General features: G+C 49.2%; 1 protein-coding gene across 1 annotated transcript in view; it reads right to left on the bottom strand.

The window, feature by feature from the left end:
• Window positions 1–2,504: 2,504 nt before the first annotated feature.
• The window catches only part of PMFBP1 (polyamine modulated factor 1 binding protein 1), a 33,489-nt gene continuing 11,796 nt past the window's right edge, over window positions 2,505–24,197 (bottom strand). The window contains exons 4-18 of the mRNA XM_045293837.1: window positions 23,429–23,539; window positions 21,364–21,490; window positions 21,080–21,237; window positions 18,780–18,963; window positions 16,320–16,509; window positions 15,989–16,142; window positions 14,664–14,831; window positions 14,265–14,402; window positions 9,645–9,809; window positions 8,980–9,147; window positions 8,185–8,349; window positions 7,253–7,380; window positions 6,734–6,808; window positions 3,156–3,391; window positions 2,505–2,703 (exon numbers count right to left, since the gene is read on the bottom strand). Of these exons, the coding sequence (XP_045149772.1) occupies window positions 2,687–2,703; window positions 3,156–3,391; window positions 6,734–6,808; window positions 7,253–7,380; window positions 8,185–8,349; window positions 8,980–9,147; window positions 9,645–9,809; window positions 14,265–14,402; window positions 14,664–14,831; window positions 15,989–16,142; window positions 16,320–16,509; window positions 18,780–18,963; window positions 21,080–21,237; window positions 21,364–21,490; window positions 23,429–23,539 (2,184 nt within the window). The 3' untranslated portion in view covers window positions 2,505–2,686. The remainder of the gene's footprint in view (window positions 2,704–3,155; window positions 3,392–6,733; window positions 6,809–7,252; window positions 7,381–8,184; window positions 8,350–8,979; window positions 9,148–9,644; window positions 9,810–14,264; window positions 14,403–14,663; window positions 14,832–15,988; window positions 16,143–16,319; window positions 16,510–18,779; window positions 18,964–21,079; window positions 21,238–21,363; window positions 21,491–23,428; window positions 23,540–24,197) is intronic.

The following is a 24,197-nucleotide window of genomic DNA, read 5'->3' as shown; positions in this document are numbered from 1 at the left end:
ACCTGCTGTGGTGAAAAAGCAGACTTCCCAGGGCTCTGGAACAGGGCCTCCCTCCGCCTGGCAGGGAAGCCTAACTGGCGCCAGGTGGCAGGGCCAGGAGAACGTGCCTGCTTGCTTGGCAGAGAGGAGGTGGCTGGCTCTGCGAGCTGCTTGGGATGCAACAACCGGAAGAAGTTAACTTTCTTACTAACAAGCTGTGACCTTGTTCACAAGCTCACCTTTGAGTCCAGTAGGTCAGAAAAACTAGCTCAGAGAGGTGGTGGCGACGGGCCCCATCCAGCTTTCTGATTGAAGAGCCGGGAGCACCTGGTGAGGGATGCTCTCGACACAGGTGCTACAGGGTGAGCCAGCCCAGCCCAGCCCGGCCGCCCTGCCGGCAGCTCCGTGCATATTGAGGCTTCTGTGTACCATGCCGCAGGGACCTGCGTTTCCAGGGTTTTCCTCAACGACAGGCCCTCTCCATTCAGCTCATCCTTCCATTCCTTCTAGAGCGAACTCTCGGAATCACACCCTCCTTTTCTCAGGTAGACCGTTGCTTTTCTCGAGGCGCAGAAGCATCTCTGTGACAGCAGTTCTGTGGTTTCTCTCTGGCCCTGGGCCCCCTGAATGGACCAGCAAGTCTGGTGTGACATTTCCAGACTTGCTGCTGTGAGGAAGAAGAGGAATTGGGTGGACTTTCTAGGGGATGACCTTGTGTGGGGCCAGTGGGGTGGGGGCTTGCTCCTCACCCAGTAGCCTGTGCCCTTCAGTGTCTGGCTTCTGGGAACAGGGCATTTCCGGCACGAAGCCTCAGCAGGGTCTGAGGTTGTATGACCCAGAGCTTGCTGGAGGCGCCCTGGCCGTGGCAGACAGCTACCCCCCCTCTGCTTAGGCTGCGTAGTGAAGGCCCTCACCTGTGGCAGAGGGATGGTTCCAGGTGTGACTCCCTCCCGCGAGTGAGGGACAGTGGACTTTGGTGAGGTGGGCTGGGGCATCTGAGGTTTGCTCTGGATTCCTTCAGCTCAGGGCTGAAGAATTCCACTCTGGGTTTGTAGGCGAAGATAAGCCCTGAAAAGGGTTCTGTTGGCACCTGAGCGGCACTCTCCCACCGGGTGGGTGGTTGACACATTCGGCTAAGTCCCATCTCGCCGAGATCCAAACTCACTGTGGTTGGGTCAGTCCGCACTCAGCAGGGGCCCTGCAGGACACAGTCGAACTGCTCCCTTGGGTTCCAGGCCTGTAGTCTTCATGACGCTTTCTTCCGTGGAGTGGCTGGTGGGTGCGAATCATCAGCCTTACAGTTGGCAGCCCCACACTTACCCGACTGTGCCATCTCTTTTGAATGGAAACACTACTCTGGGAACTCTCTTTGGATCGTTCTTAAAGCACGACAGGCAGGCAGCACTCAGCCTCCTGGCCCATCTGTCTCTTGCGGCCAGAGCCCGGGTGACAAAGGGGTGTATTTGTGGCTTCGTTACCCTTTTGCTGCCCCATCCCATCACTCCCTGCTTGGCTCCGGGGCCATCCCTCGCAAGATGACTCGACAAATGAGCCCCTCTCGGTCTCCAGGTTTTGCCAGTGGACCAGCATTTCATGAACTACATGAAAGAGTCCCTTCTTCGAATTCTGTCCCAAGGCCTGTTTGCTCTAAACGGGCCACCAACTCGAACGAGGAAACCGTTTCACGAGACTGACTCTTCAGTCCTTGTTTCCTCTGGGGGAAAAATCTGTCCTTATTCTAAACCAACTGGGAGCAGGAAGATGGTCAAAAGTGCGTCAGTGGGCACCACGCTTCACAACAGAACTCGAGAGACACTGTCCCCTCCCTCAGGTGGCACCCACCCCCAGAAGCCCCCCGCCAGAGGGAACAAGTCACTGTGGGCAGTGACGTTTCTTTGTGCTGTTTAACTTGCTGGGGAGCAGGGGCAATAGTAATTAGGAACTATTGACCACCAGGGCTGGTTTTCCCACCCCTCCCGCCCCTCAGAAATGCAAACTTGCCCCTTTGCTCTCTTTCCCACAGAAGCGATTTCTCTCAAGTTCCTACAGACGCCAAATAGAAATTCTAGGCATGTACTCAGTGTGACAAAACCCTCCTACAATAAAAATGTCACTGCCCTTGGAGTTTGTGGGAGTAGAATTTGACCGGCCCGGGAGCTTGGTGGCCAGGGAGAGAGCAGGCTGCTGCTCTCCAGCTCCTGTGTGGGGAGGGCATCTCTTCCTCCTCTTCCTCGGTCTCAGGATTACTTTCCTTCCTGAGGTGTTTGTTGTTTAAAGGATTTCAGACCGAGATGGAAAGAGAAAGGAAAGGAGTTAATGATCTCCCGTTGGTTTACAGACAAAAGCAGAGCAGCTTCTGTGACAGGTGCCCTCTGTCGGTAGAAGGGCCAGTGGAGAAGCCAGAGGAAAGAGGGAGCCGTTGCCGAGGGCTGGAGGGGACAGGGATGTCTGCAAGGCGCCGGGAGCTCACTGAGACTGCTGTGCTCAATCTTTATTTGAGAGGTTGGCCTGGAGACGGTAGCATGGTTCCGAGGCGTACTACATGGCGGGAAGTGGGCAAATCTCAACAAAGTGTTCGCATCTTGCAAGGTACGCTGGGGCCCTGACAAGTTCCAGTAAGAGCTGGGCCAGGTTAAGAGAGAGATGGGAACTCCCTTGTCCTCCGGAAAACATTCCTGGGAATGATGCTCAGAGCAAAGCTGCGCTTCTAGGAAAACGAGGAACCTGAGGGAACAGGGAGAAAAGGACCGTTTGGCGTGGCAAGGCAGTTCCTGGTGATTCCTCAGGGACTGGCCTCATGGCCTCTTGGGGTGTGGTGGTGGGTGGGGAGCCAACTTCCCTCTGGGTGACCTGGAAATTGCAGATGGCAGGAAAGGTGGGCTGTAACCCACCTGTAGGGGGCCAACATGTTCCCAAACATCAAAGGAAGCTGTTTAATCTGCCTGCTCCCTTCTCTCCACGCAAAGTCTACTTTCACACTCTACATGCGAGGAAGCCGTCATCTCTGAAGTCAGAGTTGGTCAGCACAGGACTCAGTGTCACGTCAGACCTGCTTTCTGCTTCTGCCTATTTGTCTTTCCAGTCCATTAAGAAAAATTAAGTATAGGCTATGATTTGGGGACAGATGGGACACACGGGACACTGTAACAGCAGGAAAAGACAAGTGGAGAACCTACCTGAGTAGTGGGGCATCCCCACTAACTTGTTGTCCACTTTTTGGCTCAAGTCCTGGGGCATCCCCCTCCAGCCCATCGCCCCGCACACTTTCCGCTCCCTTGGCTCCATTCTGCTCAGGAAGTTGAGGGGTTTGGTGTACAGTTTCGGCTGCCCCACATTCAGTTTCTTCTCCTCTATTTCATTCTTCAGCTTCTTGTTCTCCTGCTGCAGATGCACCATGACGTTGTGGAGGTGACTGTGGACAGAGGGAAGGGCAGGCGGGTGGGTGGTCTGCTTTCACTCATTGGTGCCCGGCTCGACAAACAGAAAGATGTCACCGGAAAGAGGATGGCGGGTGCCCAATTCTTTTCAGAGCTGGGGACCTATGATGCCTTGAATCGTGTTACCCCCAAAGATATAGGTTGAAACTCTAAATAGGGTAGTTGAAGCTAGTGTCAGATAACAGGACGTCCTACTGCATGCAGTAGGGTGGAAGCTGATGCCGTCTAAGTAGTGTCCTGATAAAAAGAGAAAAGACACAGACAGACGGACAGACAGACAGAAGACAGCCACGTGAAGATGTATCTGCGTGCCAAAGAACGCCTAGGACCACCAGAAGCTGAGAAAGACAAGAAAGAATCTAAGCCCCCGGATAGAACATGTCGCTGTTGACGTCTTCACTTTGGACGGCTAGCCTCCAGAGCTGTGAGGCACTCCCCTTCTGTTCTTGGAGGTCACGGAGTGGTGGGCCTTTGCCATGGCAGTCTTCTATAAATGGAGGCCTGTGATGTGCAGGGGCAGAAGCCCAGGCCCGGGGTTGGGGTAGATTCAGAATGAGGACTCCTAAACCCATTCCCTTTGAATGCCGCTTATCAATTAGAGGCGGGACAATCAAGCCTGACCTGCCTGCTGGGGTTAATATAAGCATCCATTGACATAAATGATATAAATAGGGCTAGCAAAGCCACAAGGCGGTCACCAAGCACGGCTTACCCAGTTCTGATGCCAAAGCCAACATGCAGCCAACTTCCCTGCTGAAGGGTTGGGAGCACAGGAGGTCTTAGCACTGTAGGGAACTTGGGAGAAATTACTTATCCTCATTTTATGGATTGAGGACATCGGGGCTGTGGTGTACGAGAGGGGACGATAATGTAGCACGTTCCCTATGGCACGATTTATTCATACTGAGAGTTATTCCCGCTCCAGATCAGAGTGTAGAGCACAGAGGATGGTCCCGGGCTCTGGAGCCAGACTTCTCAGCTGGGAGTTCTGGCTCTTTAACTTCCTGGCTGTGAGCCCATGCATAGTTAGCTTTTGATTTCTCTCTCGCCTCCGTGAGTGGAAATGAGAACTTGATCAAACTCATGAGGCCTGATGAGGATTTAGTCGTCAAATACATATAGAGCCCTTGGAACAGGGCGTCACACACGGCAAACGTGTTCGTTGCACCAGAGTTATTAGAAGACGGTTTCCTTTGAAAAAGGCTCAAGCACACTCAGATGTGAGTTGTGCGAGAAATGACTTTTCTGGACCTTGGCATACTATGAGGAAAAGCCAGGACTTCTCTGGTACCTTCCACATTGACATGTCACCTGGACCAAGAACAAAGGCATTGTGGCCCCCCCAACCGCCCCCAAATATTTTCTTTTAATCTAACTCAGAAAGTGCTCCTGTCACAGTGACAAAATTCATGGTCTTTTCTAGGGTAAGTCAAACAAAGATGTCCTCCTTGTGGCAGTCACCGACTCTGGTGTCAATTTAAGGATGAAGACTAGGGGTGGAGTCTGGGCTGTCATTCTGGAGATAGCCAATGAGACTTCTGGGCGGGCATGGCTTTCTCCTGGGAAATCTGGAACTTCCTCCTTGGAGGTGGAAGACATCTGTCTCTTTCTACTACTCCCTGAGAGACATTGCAGAAGACAAGCCACATGGACGCAACCAGGCCTTGGAAGCCGGAGAAGCCACAGAGAGACCCCTGCCAGTGCTGAGATGTTTCCAATGACACTGGATCCAAAGACTTTCTACCCACTGGCCTGTGACCATCCTGCATGTGCTTCGTGAGTCTGAAGAGGACTTTATAGATTGACATTGGACATGTGGGCTAATATCAGACTTAAGGACTTGGACTGGACTGGGTTGGGATGCTGTCTCAATGTTCAATTCCTCTTGTATACAAACCTCTTCCTTATACACACATGAGCGTCTATGAATTTTTTTTTCCAGTCTACCCAGACTAACACACTCCTCAACCTCTTCTCTAGACGTATGTTCTATGTCTTGCTCTCAGCAAACCTGGCTTGCTCTGAAGATGTCTCTTGCCCTGTGGCATCACACATGAAGGCCCCTCCACGTGGCAGTGGGCCTAGAGGTACAGTGTCAGTGTTATTCTCATTCCCTGACTCTCAGCCACTCTCTCGAGGTGCTCCTCGCATCAGTATCCTCGGGGCCTTCGACATGCCATAGAGTGTCCCCCCTTGACCTTACTTCTATGAAGATCGAGTCCTCCACCCCAACTTAATGACCCCTTTTAAGGTAAAGAACTCAAGCAGAGCTTTGCAACTCAGGTGTCAGCGATGAGTTATGAGGGTACTGATACACGGATGTCCTCGAGTTGATCAACTTTGTCATGAGCAACGCCATCCCAGACCCTCCCTGTGTGCCACACAAATGTGCCATTTCCCAAGTGTGCTCGGACAGCACGTTGGGAAGTACTTCCCTAGAGCTTACTACTATAACTCACTGCCAGTGAGTCCGTTCCGACTTAGGGCAACCCTAAAAGACAGTGTAGAACTGTCCCTGGGGTTTTACTAGACTAACTCTTTACAGGAGCAGAAAGCCCCCTCTTTCTCCCTCTGAGTGGCTGGTGGTTTTGAACTGTGGACCTTGCAGGTAGCAGCCCAACACATAACCACTGTGCCACCAGGCCTCCTAGAGCTTGTTACTCTACTACCTCTGAAATCTCCTCTGTCTCCTGGCCTAGAAATCCCTTGAATATTATTGAACGTGGTAAACGATTATTTCTCCTTTTATCCAGAAAAAAAAATCTCAGTTTTTAATTTAGGCCTTGACCTCTGTTCTCTGATGTCCACCTCTTATCTACATCATACTTTACTCCCGGCTGACCCAGCTTTGATGATGCAATTGAAGCAAGACCACAGGGTTTGGGAGCGGATCAGGTAGAAGGAATCTAAATCCCTGTATGACCACATGGAGCAGAGGACCTCCCTCAACTTGGACTGCTCGCCTCAGGCTGTGCCACAAAGTGGCAGAGTTCTACTCGCCTTCCTAAGGGGCCCTCTTGGTTATATAGAAGAGCTTAACCCGACCCTCACTCATTTAGCCTGCCTTTCTGCACACACCTGAGTCACACAGGTGAGAGTGGTCAGGGGCACTTAGATTATTAACCCCCTCTATATTGTTGGTGAACTCAGGCCCGGAGCCCAGTGCTTCATGCCGAATCAAGACGGGGTGGTCTTTCCGAACTGCCAGGCCTGCCCTTGTTGAACCTCAAACAGGTTCAACATAAGCCCCTGGCTCCTTGCTGATCCTTTTTCTGGGGTTTCAAGAAGCAGCCTGGGGGAAAGGTGGGGCAGCTTACTCTTTTTCACCGGTCAGTTTGGCGATGTATTTGACTTGCTCTCGGAGCTTGCTTCCTAGTTTCTCATTGGCGATCCTGTAAGAAAATCAATGGAAAAAAAGTCAGTTTCTTAGCCCCCTAGGACCCCGTCAAAGCTCAGGCCCGTTGAACATCCGCTAGGGCTAGAGCCTTCTTCGCTCTCATGTTGATCTCTGACTCCTGGTTTCAGAGGCTATCAATCTTTCCAGGGGCTAGTGGGTTCAGACTGCTGATCTGTGGTTAGCAGCCTGACTGCGGCCCCCAACTAATTGAGCAAGCCCCCTCGATCTTCCAAACCCTGGGTGTGGGTTGAGACTAGATCAGTTTCCCTGGAGGGCAGGGTGCATGTGTGGACGAGACACTTTGCTGGCACATACCAGGGGGCTTCAGAAGGGTCATGGAAAAACGGAATGAAATGAATGGAAGTTTCCAGGAGCTTTGGGAAGCCCCCTCCTATGGGGTGCTCTGGCTGGGCCTGAGTATAGGCAGGGCTTTACTTACTTCTGCTCTTTGGCCCACTGCTCCATGTTGGCCATGATCTGGTCATTCTCTCGGTGGAGCCGACAGTTTTCTTTGGGCACAGAGCGCTGGGTGGACCGAAGGACTTCCGCTTGGGGTATGCAGCAGGGCTGCCGTGGGAGCAGAAAGAGAGCCAGTGGAGGCGGGGCACAGAGCCATCCGCTCCCTGTGCCGAGTCAATCTTCTCTCCTCAGACGAGGTGAGGTATCAGCTCTATGTTCATCCACTAGGTCAGAGCTGGACTTGCCAGCCCCCACCCCACCCCTCCACTAGAACTCTGCTGGTGGCGCCCTGCATTAAGACCATTGTTTCTGAGAGGGCAGCATTGAGACTACGGGGCAGGAGATTTGTGCATTTATAATGATGCTTTTTCAGGCCAAAGGCCTTGAAGCCACTAGTTCTAAGAATGCAGTGTGCTGAGTATTCTAACCGGTGGAAAGGAAACATCTGGAGCAAGGGATACCTTCTCATTTGCACTAGGGCTTGTGGCCCACCCCACGCTGTCCCGAGGCCTCTGGCCGTGAACCTCACTGCCTGGGTAGCCTCTTAGCAGATTCTCCTGCTAGGGAGATTCTCAGCGGCTGAGGAGGGGGCTGGCGGTGGATGGTCTTCAGTCAGGGGAGGAGGGTGTGTGTACCTGGCAGAGAGGCGGCACCAGCTTCTTCTCTGGGCGGGGACATTTGCTCTGAGGGACGTCTTCTCTCTGCCGGCAAAGCCACAGGAAGTCCCTTGGGTCAAGACTGTTGCCATGGTCTGGAGCATTCAGACCCTGGCTGAGCACAGTGGGTTTGGGGTGTCCTTTCCCCCCTTCCAGGTACCTCCACCCAACCCAGGCCTGCCGGGCATCCCGGTGGCGAGTGTGCAGGGAAGGGCTGGAGGAAGCCAGCAGGCGGGCGGCGCTCCGGAGTCCATACCTTCTCATCATCTAGGAACTTCTTTTTCAGAGCAGCCATTTCTACCTGGAAGCCCATGAGCTGCTCCTCTTTGGCGGCCAGCATCTTGAGGTCGCTCTTGTGCTGCCTCTGCCACTGCAGCACCTGGCTGGTCATTTCCTCCAGTTTTTTGTCGAAGACATGCACCTGCTCAGGTGCAGAGTGAAGAGGGAGATCCCACCAGGCCCCCCTCGGCCCCAGAGGATCCAACAACGAGGCCAGAAGGTCCCCCACCTCCCCCACTTGTCCGATGCTGGGTGAATCTTGAAAGTCATCACCATGCCCACTGAGTTGATTTCCACCCATCATGACTCTCCAGGGCAGAGGGGCACTGCTCCCTAGGGTTTCCAAGGCTGTAAAGCTTTCATCTTTCTCCCAAAGAGCAGCTGATGGGTGTGAATCAGCGGCCTTTTCACGAGCACCCCACCGCACCGCTAGGGCTCCTTGGGAGACTTTTCCCTCACTGCCATCAAGTCAATTCTGGCTCATAGTGACCCTACAGGACAGGGTAGAATTTCCCCTGTGGGTTACCAAGACCGAATCTCTTTACGGGAGTAGAAGGTCTCATCTATCGCCCGCAGAGCAGCTAGTGGTTTCAAACTGCTGACCTTGCGGTTTTAGCAGCCCAGTGCAGAACCACTCTGCCACCAGGGCTTGGTGGGCATTTTATTTTCAGTGACCAGCAGAGGGCACCCCTACCCCGTGATCTTCACCTTCGCTCAAAGCACAGGGTGGAGCAGGCGGCAACCTTGTGGACTGGCTGGGAAGGGCCCTCACCTCCAGCTCGCTCTGCTGATGGAAGCCCTGGAGCTTTTTTAATTCCAGATTGAGCTTCCTCATCCTCTCCTCGTAAGCAGTGATTTCTTCCTCCAGCTGAGTTTTCCTCTCCTGGGTCTGCATCAGGCTTCGGTGCAGATCCTTTGTCTCTGCGGCCGTGTGATTGAGCTTCAGGTAAAGACAAAGGGGAGGAGGCCCACTGGGCCTTCTCTGCCGTGTCCACAGTGAAGAAGGTTCCAGGCCCTCCCCTGCTCTCTACTCAGGTGGCGTAGACAGGCCCCTAGCACCGTGTCCCAGAAAGGGGTAAAATTGACAGTGGCCTATTCTATATGCTTCCTCTGCTGTACTGTTGTGCCTCTAACACACCCGCACACCCGCACACACGTACATGTCCACTTTGACTCTTTGCAGCCCTAGTGTGCCCTGGGTTACCCACAGGCAGAACTCACTTCTATCTTGTTAGACTCTCTAACATCTCTCTCTTCTCCCTCCCATCCCAAAGGCTCAGAAGAGGAAGCATGCCCCCACTGGGCTGAAACCCCCAGGCCATGCAAGAGCTGGTGGATTTGAGATTGCCCCAGGGACAACCAGTTGAGGGGACTCCGTTTCCTGTGCCCTGTCACTTCTCTGCAGAGCAGCTCAAAGGGGAGCAGGTATGGCCCCACCTTCTCCAGGGCACGAGTCAGGTCCTCTTGGCAGGTGGTTGCCCTCCGGGCTAACTCCTCGTAGGCATCCTTACTGACCATGTTCTGGATAGCCTCCTTCTCCTTCTGGATAGCCTTGTCCAGCTTGGCTTTTAAGTCCGTGATGAGCTCTTTTTGCTGGGCTATCTTTAGAGAGGGAAACATCAATGTCAGGCCCCCAACTATGGCCATAGGAGACAGACTAGACCTGGGCTCTGCTGTGTTTGTGCTCACCTGCAGAAGAGTCTGTTTTAACTCCCCCCACCCACCATCTCCCTGTTATTGTTTTTTGTCAAAAAGAACTGATGTTATCCCATGTTCCCCCCCCCCCCCTGCTTCAAGTTAGCATGCCCCCTGATACAAGGAACGCTGCACTGTGCATACCTTTTTCATAAAGACCTGGGATCCTATTCTAGGTTAGGAGATGCGGTACAACATTCATTTACGTGTTTCATGTTTCACTTAGTTCCTGATATAATGCACGGGGCTTGATGCATCATGAAAGACATCTTGGGCTCATTGCTGAGCGTCTATCACCTATCATTCACAGATTGGACTATAATAAGTGCTCAGTAAATGCCAAACAACTTTTTTTTTTGAGACTGTGTGAACTGCTTTCTTAGCTGCTCTGGTGGTGTAGTCATTCTGTGTTGGACTGTGAGCCACATGGTCGGCAGTTTGAAACCACCAGCAGCTCCATAGGAGAACACCGGGACTTTTCCACACTCGTAAACAGGTGGGGGTCTCTGAAGTCCCCGGGGGGGTCGCTATGTGCCAGCATTGAAAAGGTGGCAGTGAGTTTGGTTTTTGGTTTTGGTATGAAACACTGCATTGGGCAAAGTTTGGCCTTAGGGATGAATTGAGAACACTAGCTTTGCATTCCACGCCCAGTTTGAACTTGAATACATTAGCTAAAAATTCAACGCGGTGTGTTTACAAACTTAACTCTAGGTCTTTTATTTAGGAAGAAGGCTTCATGATTTCGGTAAAAGGGAATTAAGCTATGGAGTCAGAGGGTCTGGGCTGAGATCCTAGGTCTGTTATTTACTTAATTCCTTTGAGCCTTGGGTCCCTCATCTGTCAACTTGGATAATTTCAATTGCTTCATAGAGGCCTTGGACCGATCAAATGAAATTATGTAAAAGGGGCTAAGTTATTATTTAACTGTGAGTTATTATCACGAGTGTGCTGAATAATTAGTTATCTTTTTATATATGAAGTACAGAAAAGAGTCTGGGCGCAAGAAGGAGACAGTCGATCACATATCTAACTTCTGTTTTGTGGTATTCTAGGCTACTTCCCTTCTCACCCGACCATCCAACTAGCCTGGTGGGGTTTATTGCTGCGACTTCTCAGTGCTTGAAATTCACTATTTTTAAGATAGAAATTTTAGTGTTCTTGACCCTAGGAATAAGTAAAATACTCGGTTGGGCTTCTGACCCTACTGTTTCCCTGCCCTTAGGACAAAATTATTCCTAAGGATGAAATAGTGTCAACTTCTAAGATGAGGAGTGCATCTTTTCTAGAGAATTCTGAAAGAAAAAAGCCCATGGAATCAACTGGGGAGTCACTGGAAAAACTTGACTCCAGTGTAAATTCTTGATCAGCGGTGGCTGAACTGAGGAATATCAATGTAGAGGTGGGATACTAAAAAGAAGGGTAGTAAACAAAATCGTAATAGAAGCTAAAATGGATGCTTTATTCTAAATTTACTGTCATTTAGCTTAGCAAGGAATATGAGGGGGTACCCCCCAAACCCTCGAATTGTGCTGGGCAGAGCAGAACTTTCATAGTATGCATTTTTCCCCCCACTAGGAGAGCATTGAGCAACTCCCTCTGAGTTAGTGCACCCAGTGGTGTCACTTGGGAAGGTTCTCTCTGGTCACAGTGAATTTTTTCGTAAAAGCAGAACCTCGATGTTTGGGATGGCCAATTTAAGAGAATAATGTGTGGCTGTGAGTTTTGTTGCCTGCTCAGGAACAATGCCACAGAAACCGTTGTGATGTTGAACACAGCTTCCAAGGATAGCACTATGGGAAAAACTCAAGGGTATGAGTGGTTTTCTCGTTTCAAAAAGGGTGAAACGTCAATTGATGACAGACCTTGTTCTAGATGTCCATCAACTTCCCCAATGGACAAAAATGTCGACTCATAATGCATTGGAAGTTTGTTCCACCAGGTCAGACTGTGAATCAAGCTTTCTATTTAGAGGTTTTGAGAAGATTGCATAACAGTGTATGACAGAAAAGGCCTGATTGTGGCAAACGGGGGACTTGTTTTACCACCACGACAGTGCACCTGCTCAAGCAGCCATCTCAGTGCACCAGTTTCCGGCCAAAACCAGCATTCCTTTCTCTTGCCCCACCTTACTCACCTGCCCTCACTCCATGAGACTTCTTTTCATTTCTGCAAATGAAGAGGCACTCGAAAGGACAGTGATTTGATCATGTGGAAGAGGTGAAGAACAAAATGAGGGAGGTGCTGTCAGCCATCCAAACGGATGAGTTTGAAAAATGTTTCCAAGAATGCAACCGTAGATTTGACAAATGTATTAAGTGTAATGCAGAGTATTTGAAGGTGATAAGGTTGGTTTGTTAAAAAAATAATAAATACATAGCTTTGAAAAAAATTTCATTTTGGGGGAGGTACCCCCTCCTATGATCTATGCACACACACAAGTACAGGACAGAGTCTATATATATATTACAGAATCAGTCATCTAATGGAAGTTCTAATAACGATCTATCTCATCATTGGCTAAAGGCATTAGGCCTTGAGAGTTTTATGGGTGACTTTCACAAAGAAATTTTGATTCCTCTTTTTCTCCCACATTCATTTCATCAGCTCCTCTGATCAATTCTGCTAAAATATCTGCTCACTTTCCTCCAGCTGAGACTACAGGAACCTCTCAGTGGGTCTTCTCACTTCACCTCCCACTCCTTCCCTCCTGATACATGTCCATACATTAATCAGAGTTACATGTTTAAAATGCAAACAACTTACCAATAGTCTTCCCCAGCCCTTTGAGGAAACCTCATCCCTGGACTTAAGCAGTCAATGATTTTGTTTACACTTTTACATGACTAACCTTCTTTTGACGAAGGGGACATTAGGCCCATAATAAATACTTAAGCAAGATCGTATCCCTCAGATCCTGAGAGGCTCTGTGGAATTCAGACCTCCATTCTGGATCCTACTAACAGGAGAAGCATATTGCTGGAGGACAAGATTCCTCAAACATCAGCTCCTTAGACCGGTGCTATCCAATAACGGCAACCATTAGCCACATATGGCTATTTAACTTTAAATAAAATGAAAATGAGTTCCTATTAATTAAAATTAATTAATGTTACATTCCATTCCTAGGTTATGATCAGCCATATTCCAGGCACTCAGTAGCTGCATGTGGCTACTTGTTGCTGTATTGACGTGCTTGTATTGACTTGTTGCTGTGTTGACGTGCTTGGATCGAGAACTTCTCCATGATGGCAGAAGGTTCTATAGGTCTGTGCTCTCACCACACTGGCCTTCCACTGTGGGTGACATTTTTGCTCCTGTTGTGTGCGGTCCTATCAAGGTAGACTCATAACCACCTCGTGTGACAAAGCAGAACTGCCTCTAGGGTTTCCTAGGGAAATCTTTATAGGATCAGGTCTCTGTGCCTTTTCTCCCAAGAGCTGCGAGGGGGTTGGAACTGCCTACCTCTTGGTTAGCAATCAAGTGCTTAACTATTGCATTACCAGAGTCCTTCCTATAGTCATGCTATTAGGCTCCTTTACTTAAAAAAAAAATTAAAAAGGAATCCGAGCTGCCTGGTCTTTTTTATCATCTAGAGATCATTTACTGAATGTCTGTAATTGTTTCTTGCCCAGAAAAAGGGCGTGGATTCCACTGCGCAAAGTTCTTAGTGTTCATGGCGAAGGGGAAGGAGGACAAGTGGTACAGCAAGACGAGCCGGGTGCCAGGCCGATTCACTCTATCACTTACAAGTCAGTGACTCTGGGCACCAGCCATACTTCCATCGGAAACTGGGATTGTCAGGGCGTGTATGTTTCGTTCGGAGTAAAGCCAATGGTAGGCATGTCAAGGACTCAGTAAATGATTTTCATGAGCTTCAACACAGAGACTAGTTACCCTTTCCACCATCCTGAAGCGAGAGTGTAATGAGAAACCCAGTCTCATCTTCAACCCCTCTTTTGGTGCTTTTGAGAGTAGTTTTGAAAGTCTTCCCTAGAAAATTAGGACTCTTTTTGGAAGCATTCCCTCTAAAATGGTCTTTACGGACTGGCTGCGCACTAGTCTTAAGAGGCAGCATGGGCAGGGTGGATGCCCCCGTCCAGATAGTTTGGTCTCCACTAGCTGTTAAAGAAAACTTTCTTGGTTTCTTTAAAACACGTGAAAGAAACATAATTTGGGCTCAGTAACTGGTGCTATACTGGCTTACCCTCACTTTAAAGAGCAGAGGGTGGCTGGGGGTGGTGGTGTTGTTGGAGGGGGGCTGGGCGATGAGTGGGATTTTCTGTGGTGCAGAGAAATCGATGCAGGTTCGGGACACCGGTCACAGGTTCCAGTTCTCCCTCTCTGGGGATTCTGCCTACTTACCTCTTTGTTCAGCTCCTGGATCGTCTGCTGGGCGCTGTTGTACTTGGTAACAGTGGCATCGAGTTGTGTAGAATAACGCAGCAGGTCTGCTCGGAGATTCTCATTGTCCTCCTCCAGCTTTCTCAAATTCTCTTTATACTGCGCTCCCATTAAAAAGCAAGTCCAGAGAAGAGGTGTTAAGCCCAGGCTCCCAGGAAAGCTCCACTCCTTCTCTCCCTCAGGGTCTACGCTCCACCCCGGAGAACTTGGGGCTTTCTCTCCCCTCACTCCTCTTGTTCATCTTCCCACAAACCCCCTTCCCTCTCCAATCGGTCTGAACCCCCACAGCCTCTGCGTCCTTTGAGGCCCGGCTGGGCTCACGTTCGACCCGGGTTATCGCCCCTGGTTTGTGTGTCTCACCGTCTTCTCTTTCTTCCTCCCTTCCTGCCGGATTGACTCCAGTTCTTGCTCTAGCGCTTTCTCCTGCTCTTTGCTCTTTTTCAGTTGTTCCCGTTTCTCCTCCAGCAGCCTTTTGAGCTCTTCAAGTTCGTCTTCTAGATTGTCCTTGATGGCGGTTTGCTCTTTCATCTGGAGAAATGAGGACGAGGCTGAGAGAGCGTCTTTGACTATGGGGTATTTGGGGTGCGGGATGTAAATAGTTGCACAGAGGGAATGACTGAAATAAATAGGAGGACAATTCTATGCTTATAGATTGTTGTTGTAAAGTGCTGTAGAGTTAGCTCGGACTCATGGCTACCCTGGGCACAACAGAACAAAACACTACCCGGTCCTGTGCCATCCTGACAATTGTTCCTGTGTTTGAGCCCGCGGTGTCAGCCCCTGTGTCAGTCCGTCTCGTTGAGCGTCTTTCTTGGTTGGACTCTCACTCTGTTTTACCCAGCAACCATCCTCCATTAGGGACGGACCCTTCCTCATCACCCGTCCCAAGGATGTGAGCCAGGTTACTTTATTTCTCGATCGCTGTCCCATGGACATCAGCCCTCTCACCCACGTACTCACCAATGCTTTCTGCAGAAAATCCTCTTTTGAATAAAGTTAAAACGACTTAGAAGGGAACAAGACGCAGAAGTCAGCCATCAAAGATGAACTTGACTGACAAGGATCGTTTTCAAATCCCAGCAAGAATAACATCACCCTGTGACTACGTCTAAGCTTAACCCTTGTTGTTGTTGTTGTTGTCAGGTGTCATCAAGTCAGCTCTGACCCATAGAGATCCTGTACCCAACTGAGTGAAACGCCGCATGGTCTTGTTTCGGGCCTAAGCCTATTGATGCAGATGCTGGGTCCATCCATCTCAGGAGGGCCTTCCTCCTTATCGATGCCCCTACACTGCGCCAAGCCTGATGTCCTTCAGTGTGTTGTACTGTAGTGCTTGGGTGTTGCTGTGATGCTGGAAGCTATGTCACTGGTTTTACAAATGCCGAAAAGGTCACCCAAAGTGAATAGATTTTAGCGGAGCTTCCAGACGAAGAACAGACAAAGAAGAAGGACTGAGCTCCTCTCTTTGGAGGAAGAAGCCTTTGAAAACCTTATGCTTAAGCCTTGGACATGTCAATTATTGGCTGTGACAATGGGGGGTAGCAGAGTGCTTAGCATTCTTATCCACGTGATAGACACGTAGTTTGCGGGGTACTGGTGGTGACAGCATCCTGAAAAAAAGCCCAGTCTACTTTAATCTTAGGCCGAGGTCATGTTTGGATTGGTTGCCTACATGCCCTTCATACCTGGTGTTCAATCTGTTTCAGACGCTCTTGGGTGTCATTCAAGTTCATTTCCAGCTCTCTCACTGTATTCTGAAGCCGATTCTTTTCCTTGTTTGCAATGTCAAGCATCCTCTTGGTCTCAGAGAGTTCGGAGGTCAGCTCATCTACTTGTTTCCTAAAACGAAGTGACACACCGGAAGCAAGAGGAGGATGGGTATTAGTGGCTGTGTTGGGAGACCGTGGGGTTGACCATGGGGGAAGTCCTTGCTGCCCCACTCCCGAGCACTTGCCTACAAGTGCCTCTGGCTGGCTCCAAAGGGACAGCCTCTCTCCAGGTGGGCGCCCCTGGTACCTGTGGGACGCTAGTTGTTCTTTAGTCCTCGAGAGCTCCTCCTTCTGCTTCTGAAGGCTTCTCTGTAGTTCTTGGATGGTCTCGTTCTTCTGCTTATCCTGGGAAATGTAGTTTTGAAGTTTCATCTGGGTTTCCTCCAGCTGAGCCTCTGTCTGTGAGGCCTGTTCTTTATATTGGGCTGCTTGTTCGGCTGCAGAGACAAGAGATGAGCTGGGGTGTGGTCATGAGAGACAGGAGCACATGCGAATCTCTCAGGGGTCAGATTCTCAAGGAAGATTGCCCCCAAAGCCTGTTCTTTCCCTTTTCGCTCGAGGTCACCTTCCAACCGATCCTCATTCCTCCCCATTTCCTACAGAGTGCTATTGATTCTTTCTTCAACTACCTCCCCAGCCATCTGCTCCTCCTTGACTCAAATTAAACAAACTGCTAGAAATAGCTCCAGATGTCCCGTGTCTCTCTCTCCTTATGTCTTCAGTAACCGGTCCTGACAATTGTACAAGGGGGCTTCCAGAAATGTGGGGGAAATTCCATACTTTCATTCTATTTTCCATTTAGTTTGAAGCTCCGCCTCACGGAGGGTTGAGTCTACTGAGAGAGCCATTCCTGATCCATCTGGTGCAGAGAACGCTGCGGCGTCTGATTTGCACGACTGTGAACCCAAGGAGAGTGATCAAGATGTACCAGACTAGCTGGAGGTGGACATGGAGGTGCAGGAGTTGATGTGAGCCTTAGTGATAGGAGGAAGGAAATTCCAGGTGGGAGAATTGTGAGAGTGAACATGGGATAAAGGGAGTGGGAACGGTCTGTGCTAGGAGAGTGGGGCGGGACCAATTTAATTGGAAAAGGAAGTGAGGAAGAGTTGTGGGAAGTAGAGTAAGTGGGTAGATTAGAGGAAGCTTTGGAAGACTTTGAAAGTCTGAAAAAACCCTGAGGCTTGACTTCGTGGCTTCTGGAACAGGGACCCAGCACAAGGAAAGAGTGGTTTAAGAAAATTGGAATAAGTCAGAAGGGAGAATGATTTATTGCAATGACCATCTGGTCTACATCCTGGGTCTCAGGGGAAAGCATCCAAACATGTTGCTTATTGGTACTCCTTCATACTCTATATGTTTCTGCATCCTGCATGTTCTAATATAGTCTTTACTTTAAATATCATTTTCCTCTTTATTTCTTCTATCATATTTACTAGCTTGGGATACCAGAAGAAGGGTGGTATCACAGTGTGAAATAGTACACACTCTGGAAAAAGAATGGAGTTTGTTTGTTTTTTTACATGGGTAAAGATAGAAGAGGAAAATATTTTCTAAATTACCAAGGGATCATAAGGGCGGGAGGGAGAGGGAGGGGCAAAATGAGCTGACACCAAGGGCTCAAGTAGAAAGAAAATGTTTTGAAAATGATGATGGCAACCTATGTACAAATGTGCTTGACACAATGCCTGGCTGGCTGGATGATGATAAGAGCTGTAAGAGCCCCAGTAAAATGATTAAAAAAGAAAAAAGATAGTAGGCACTGTTTATAAAGGTTGAATGAGCGGGGTTGCCCAGATGGAGTGATTTCCTTAAAAAAAAGACCGATCACAGGGGTGAGATTAGGATGGAGTCTCTAGGTTCTGGGGATCATCTGCAGAGAAATGTAGCTGTAAGTGAAGGAATGTAGAGGGAGGGGAGAAAAGGCCTCAGGGGAGGGGTAACTAAGTTAGGATGGGAGTGGGGGCTGGGGGAGAGGCAAGAAGGATCAGGTGTGTGGAGGAACAGAGGACCTGCTGGGTCTCCACAGCTAAGAAACAAGCGTCGAGGTGGCCCACAGCGAGTTAAAGGAGGGTGAAAAAGAAGTCAGCTGTTGGCTCTCTTGTCAGATTCTTTACTTATTTTTATTTATTATTATTATTTTTTCTTTTCTTGTTAAAAAAAATCATTTTATTGGGGGCTCATACAACTCCTATCACAATCCATCCATCCATCAATTGTGTAAAGCACATTTGTACATTCGTTGCCCTCATCATTCTCCAAACATTTGCTCTCCACTTAGGCCCTTGGCATCAGCTTCTCTTCTCATTTTAAATTTGGGATATAATTCAGGTGCCAGGAAATGTACCCCTTTAAAGTAGATAGTGTAGTGGTTTTTCAATATGATCACAAAGTTGAGCCATGATCACCCCCATCGAATTCTAGAACATTTTGATCACCCCTAAAAGAAATCCCACATCCAAGGCATGAAGTTATCTGAGAGCTCAGGGAAAGCAGTTTCAGCAGAGGGGTAAGGACCCTACCCGCAGTGTGTGTGTGTGTGTGTGTGTGTGTGTGTGTGTACCCACAGTTCATTTCCCAAACCCTGTGTCTGCTGTGTGGTGGGGCTTCACAGGAGGTGGAGTTGGGGAAAGAGAGGAAGTGACAATTTAGTGAGCGAGAGAGAGGGGGCGTCTTTAACTCCAGGGGTTAAGGCATATGGGTGCCTCACCAGCTAGCTTCTTCTGCTGTTTGGTCTCTTCAAGACTCGTCTTCAGATTCTGGAGCTGCGTCCTCAGGGCCTCGCAACTGTCTCCATTAGATGTGGGCTCTGCTATTACTGGTTGTCGATTCTCAGGGGTTTTGGCGGCCTCGCTTTCTAGCTTTTGCAGCATGGTCGTTTTCTCCTGGAGGGCCTGAAAGAACCAAGTGTTCACGCGGATAAGGGCATGGATGCCAGCCAGCATGGGGAAGCTAGTTCACGCCAACCTTGTCCAAGCCACCTTGTTTCTCTTTCTGGCCATTGCAGGAGCCTCCAACCCGCACTTCCCGTCTCTACCCGCTTCCTTCCACGCTGTCCTCAACAAAGCAGTCCTCAACAGAGGGGTCCTGTAGAAGTACCAGTCAGATCTTCTCTGCTCCAAACCCTTGGGGGCTTCCAATTCATGTAGGAAGACCCCAGAGCTTGATGACAACCTCCCTTGTTGGTCATCATCAGGTACCTGGCCATCTATCTGACTCACCTCTTGCCCCCCACTCCACTCCCAAGTTAGGCTTCCTGGAACACTCCAAAGAGACTTAGGGCTTGCTCTTGCTATTCTCTCTGCCTGGAGTATATTTTTCTCAAGAGCTTTGCCTTGGGGCTTCCCTTACTTCTTTCAAAACCATGGGCTCAGATGTCACCTAATCTGGAAAGTTCTCCTTGATCACGCTCTATAAAGGAGCCATCACATTGTCCAATCGACCTCCTGCTGCGAGTTCTTTTTCTTTGTAGGAGCCCTGGTGGTTTAGTGGTTACATGCTAACCGCGAGGTCAGCAGTTCGGGACTACCAGCTGCTCTGGGGAGAAAGACCGGGCTTTCTATTCCCGTAAAGAGTTACAGTCTCGGAAACTCACACAGGCAGTTCTAGCCTATCCCAGGAGTGTCAAACTGGCAGCCCGGGGGCTGCACCCCTCGAGGTAATTTTTTGTGGCCTACGATGCTCTGAAATAAAATGAAAATAGAAAAAATTGTTATGAAAAAACAGCACTTAGGGGACATCGAGGCAATACCATACACACAATTCCCTCGTTACATTTTATTTCAGAGCATCGTGGGCCACAAAAAATTACCTCGGGGCCGCATGTGGGCCGCGGGCTGTCAGTTTGACACCCCTGCCCTATCCTGTAGGGTTGCTATGAGTCAGAATCGACTCCATTCCAGTGAGTTGTGATATTTGACAATGTAGTCTACATTAGTTTTGTTGACCTGTTCATCGTCTGTCTCTGCCCACTAGAAGGTAAGCTCTAGGGGAGTAGGAATGCTGTACGTTCTGTTACATTCTTAGCACCTCGAACAGTATGTAGCACATTATAGGTGCTCAAAAATAAAGGTTGTTGAGTGATTACATGAATGATTTGCAGCTATTTACCCTGACTCTGCTGTTTATTGTCAGCGCTCCAACGGCCTGTTTTGTCTGGTGGATCGCCTTCGTATCTTGAAGCTGTCAGTTTTAGGGACCAGCTAGCAACTACCTTCTTTGGATGCCTCTGATCCAAGTTCAGAGCTGCAGGTGTGCTGACGCTGACTACGCAAGCTTGCCTTGCTTTCACCTTTCTGTTTTGGTTCCATTTCTCAACCTTCCCAGGAGCTTTGTCTGTGCTGGGATGGACACATCAGCTAACACAACCAGTTGCTGTGGAGTCCACCCTGACTCACGGGGCCCAGGTGTGTCATGTCAGAGGGGAAATGGGCTCCAGGCTTTTGGCGGCCGGTTTGGGGCCAGTCGATCACCAGGCCTTGTGTCTAAGAAACCTCTGGGTCGTTAGCAGCTGAGCGCGCCATTTGTTGGGATCACCCAGAGATTCCTCCTACAGGTTAAAGAGATAAAAGCTACAGAGCCCCGTTGATCTTCTCAAACTACCCAACTTGCACAGTCATAAGATACTTGTCATTTAAAAAATGGAACTGCTTAGCAAAACGGAGACATGATTACATTGCTTTAGAGTTGTTCCCTCCCCGATAATAATAATAAAAAAGAGTAGATTGAGACAATGGAAGTCAATGTGCCCCAAACTTTCTTGCTATCTTGGAGGGCTGGGGAAGAACCTCTATTGTCAAGAGTCAGCATCACTGTTACAGTCACTGGCAAGTCTTAGGGACGTATTAGGTGCTGGAAGAAATTCCAGAGGAGGACTCAGAATCATTCGTGGGCCCAAAAGGCACACCCCGGGGGCACGTGCAGGGGCTGAAGAGCAGGCTCTCCCTCAGGCACGGCCCCGAGGCCTCGCACCTCTCTCTGGGGCTCCCATCCGACTGCTCCTTGCCTCACCTTGTCTTTCTCACAAGCAAACTTTTGGAGCTCACAGAACTGCCATTCCATCTCCTGCAGCTGGTGCTGCAGGTCAGCGGTCTCCTCCTCCTTTCTTTCTAGCTGGGTAGTCATCTCCTCCCGCAGCATGTGCAGTTCCAGCTCCAGCTTCATCATGTCTGTCGCGGGGTGAAACAGAGCGACGCCCTCCTCTGAACCTGGCCCAGCTCAGAGGAGAACTCTGAACTTCCTTTCCTCTCCCGCCCCCTCCCCAACCTCACGCAGCCCACAAGCCTGCACCTTACCCTTCATGATGTTCTTCTTCTGTTCGGACACCACGTGCAGCTCCATCTTCAGGTCCTTCACTAGGTTCTGGTACTCCGCCACCTGCAGGCACTGGCTGTCTTTTTGCTCCTGCAGGTACTTCAGTATCTGGTAGACGAAAGAAACGCAGAGCAGGGTGAGGACAGGGGGGTAAGAATACGTCTTCAAATGCGTGTTGTCTAACACAGGCATTTCTGTGGAGGCAGCAAATACATTAGTGGGTGCCAGGCTGGGGAAGGGAAGAATGGGGGGATGCCGAACAATGCTGTTAGCTACGATAGAGTTGCTTCCGGCTCAGGGTGAGCCCCTGGGCTACAGAGTTGCTCTGTTCTCTAGGGTTCTCTTGGCTGCCATCTCAGCGGAAACAGATCTCTCGGCCTTTGCTTTCATGGTGGCGTGGAAAGAGGTAAGCTAGGGGAGGAAGTGAGTAATCAGTTCACAGAGCTTGTAGTCCCTTGGCATGAACTTTGGCTTCTACCTGGAAGGAGAAGGGAATGGGCTTTAATCAGGAGAATGCAGAAACATCTGCATGGGGTGGGGGGCAGTTAGTTGCCTGCACACCAGGGGCTGCTGGAGGCATGACGTTGTTTTCATAATGTCAGCGTTGAAACACAGCACAAGCACAGGAGGTGACGGCTGGGGAAATACAGAGTCATTCCTTAGACCCAGATGTGAGTCCTGCAGGGAATCAAAGACCCGTGCTATGCTGTCCCCAATTTAAGGGGGTAGGGGCGGGGGACAGGACTGCTGGAGGGAACTGTGATCAAGATAATCTCATTTCTGATGGAACATTCAGGTTCTATCATTAAAGCTCCAGGGAGCAATTATCTAAGGAGATAAGGAAGGTGCATTCTGTTCTTGGAGAGGTCTGTGCAGCTTTTAAAAAGGAAGTGTTATGGAAGTTGGGATGTGCTTCACAATAAATATTGACAGAGGTCCCAGGAGGAACCACAAAGTCCAACATGGGCCTCTCATTCATTCAGACTTTCTGGGACCAGGACGTCCTAGAAAGAGAAGAGTCCCACCTCTCCCCCATTGAAGAACACTTAGGGAACTGGCATGTCTTGCTCAGTCCCTGTGTCAAACCCCCTTTGACCATATTTCAGTGTCATGTGTCAGAGCATGCAGGCACACTGTCATCTGTCCACAGCAGGAGATTGTGTGGTTGGCTTTGCCAGGTAGCTCAAGTTACAGGGCAAAGCTTACTTATACTAGGACTTGGCCTAGGTTAGAACCAGACCTAGATTTAGCGTTTGGATCAATGGTTTGTCAAATCCTGCCATTTGTTTACATCGTCTAAAATGCTCATTCGGGATTAGAACCAAGGATTGAGACCATTCTGAATTGTGCAAGATCAGTCCACCTTCCCTCTGAATGAAAAAAAGGCTGGGGGAGTAATGAAACCTTTGTTCATAAATGTGCTACTTTCGACTCCAGCCAGCAACCAGAATGCCGATGGTTCTTTTGAATCTAGCACGTCCATAGGTGTTTCTTTTTTTTTTATGATTATATTTAAAAAATAATTTATATTTGTATATCCTTATATATTTTATATATGTACACACATACGTATAGCTAAAGCCATCAGCTCAGTTCTGACTCAGTGACAATATAGGGCAGGCAGAATTGCCCCTATAGTTTCTAAGACTTCAAAGGCATTTCTACCTCTTTAAGGTAGACTGTTGGTAGTGGTTTCAGAGACACATGCGTGCACGTCTAACATTCATTTCTAATCTTTAATGCTGCCTGACACATGATTCAGGATTTAAAATAACAAAATCCTAATCCACTGCCATCGAGTTGATTCTGAGTAGATCTGTCCCTGGGGCTGTCCTGAATGGGTTCACACGTCTGACACTTTGGTGAGTAGCCGACATGTCACCACTGCGCCACAAGGACTCCTTCTGTCAGGATTTAGCACGGGCTGTAGCTAGCATCTAATGAGACAGGGTCAGCCACGCTCACCCAAACTGGACGCCGGAAAACTCCCAAATCCGCCCCAGTTCTGCCTGACTCCCGCAGGCACAACGAAGCAAACTGTGTTACCTTTTTCACGTCTTCAGTGTCTCCTGAAGAACAAGGAGGATGTCTGTGGGTGGCTTGATAGGAAACAAAGTCTGCCTGTAATTTTATCAAAGACTCTTCGCGCTCCAAAACCTGGAAACAAACACAGGCCAGCTATGGTGCATTATCCACGTAACGTGCTTATTATCACTACTGTTTCTTCAGGGCATTCCTCTGCCTTTTTGCAGCAGTCTGTCATTCAGCACACACTTTTGCCGGGATTGGGAGGGAGAAGAACTGATGATCTCAATTTTATATCAAGGAAGACTTGTCTAGTGTTGTCAGAAGCCACCACTGGGCTCTTTCCTGAACAGTGTGGTCCAGTTTATGGGGCAGGAGAAGTTTCTCTTTGGAAGCTGTGACTGAAAAGAGAGACCTACTTATCAAAGAATAGTGTTAAAGATTCAAAAATTAAAGAAGGAAGTTACTTATGGAGTTGATGAGTGTGTGCCATTTTTTTCTCAATTAAAAAATGAGATTTTTTAAATTATTCGTTGAAAGTATTTGAAACAAAAATCCAAGTATTTAAAATAAGAAGTAAAAAGTCTCTCCATTTATTTTCTGCTCCTTCACTTCACCTAGGGCAGTGGTTCTCAACCTTCCTAATGCCGTGACCCTTTAATACAGTTCCTCATGTTGTGGTGACCCCAACCATAAAATTATTTTCGTTGCTACTTCATAACTGTAATTTTGTTACTGTTATGAATCGGGCGACCCCTGTGAAAGGGTCGTTAGACCCTCAAAGGGGTTG

The sequence above is a fragment of the Echinops telfairi genome, unplaced genomic scaffold, assembly GCF_000313985.2.
Source record: "Echinops telfairi isolate 266 unplaced genomic scaffold, ASM31398v2 ScPeMD7_2291;HRSCAF=2852, whole genome shotgun sequence".
NCBI classification, from domain to species: Eukaryota; Metazoa; Chordata; class Mammalia; order Afrosoricida; family Tenrecidae; genus Echinops; species Echinops telfairi.
The sequence above is the reverse complement of the archived record's forward strand: the minus strand, read 5'-3'. Positions and strand labels throughout refer to the sequence as shown.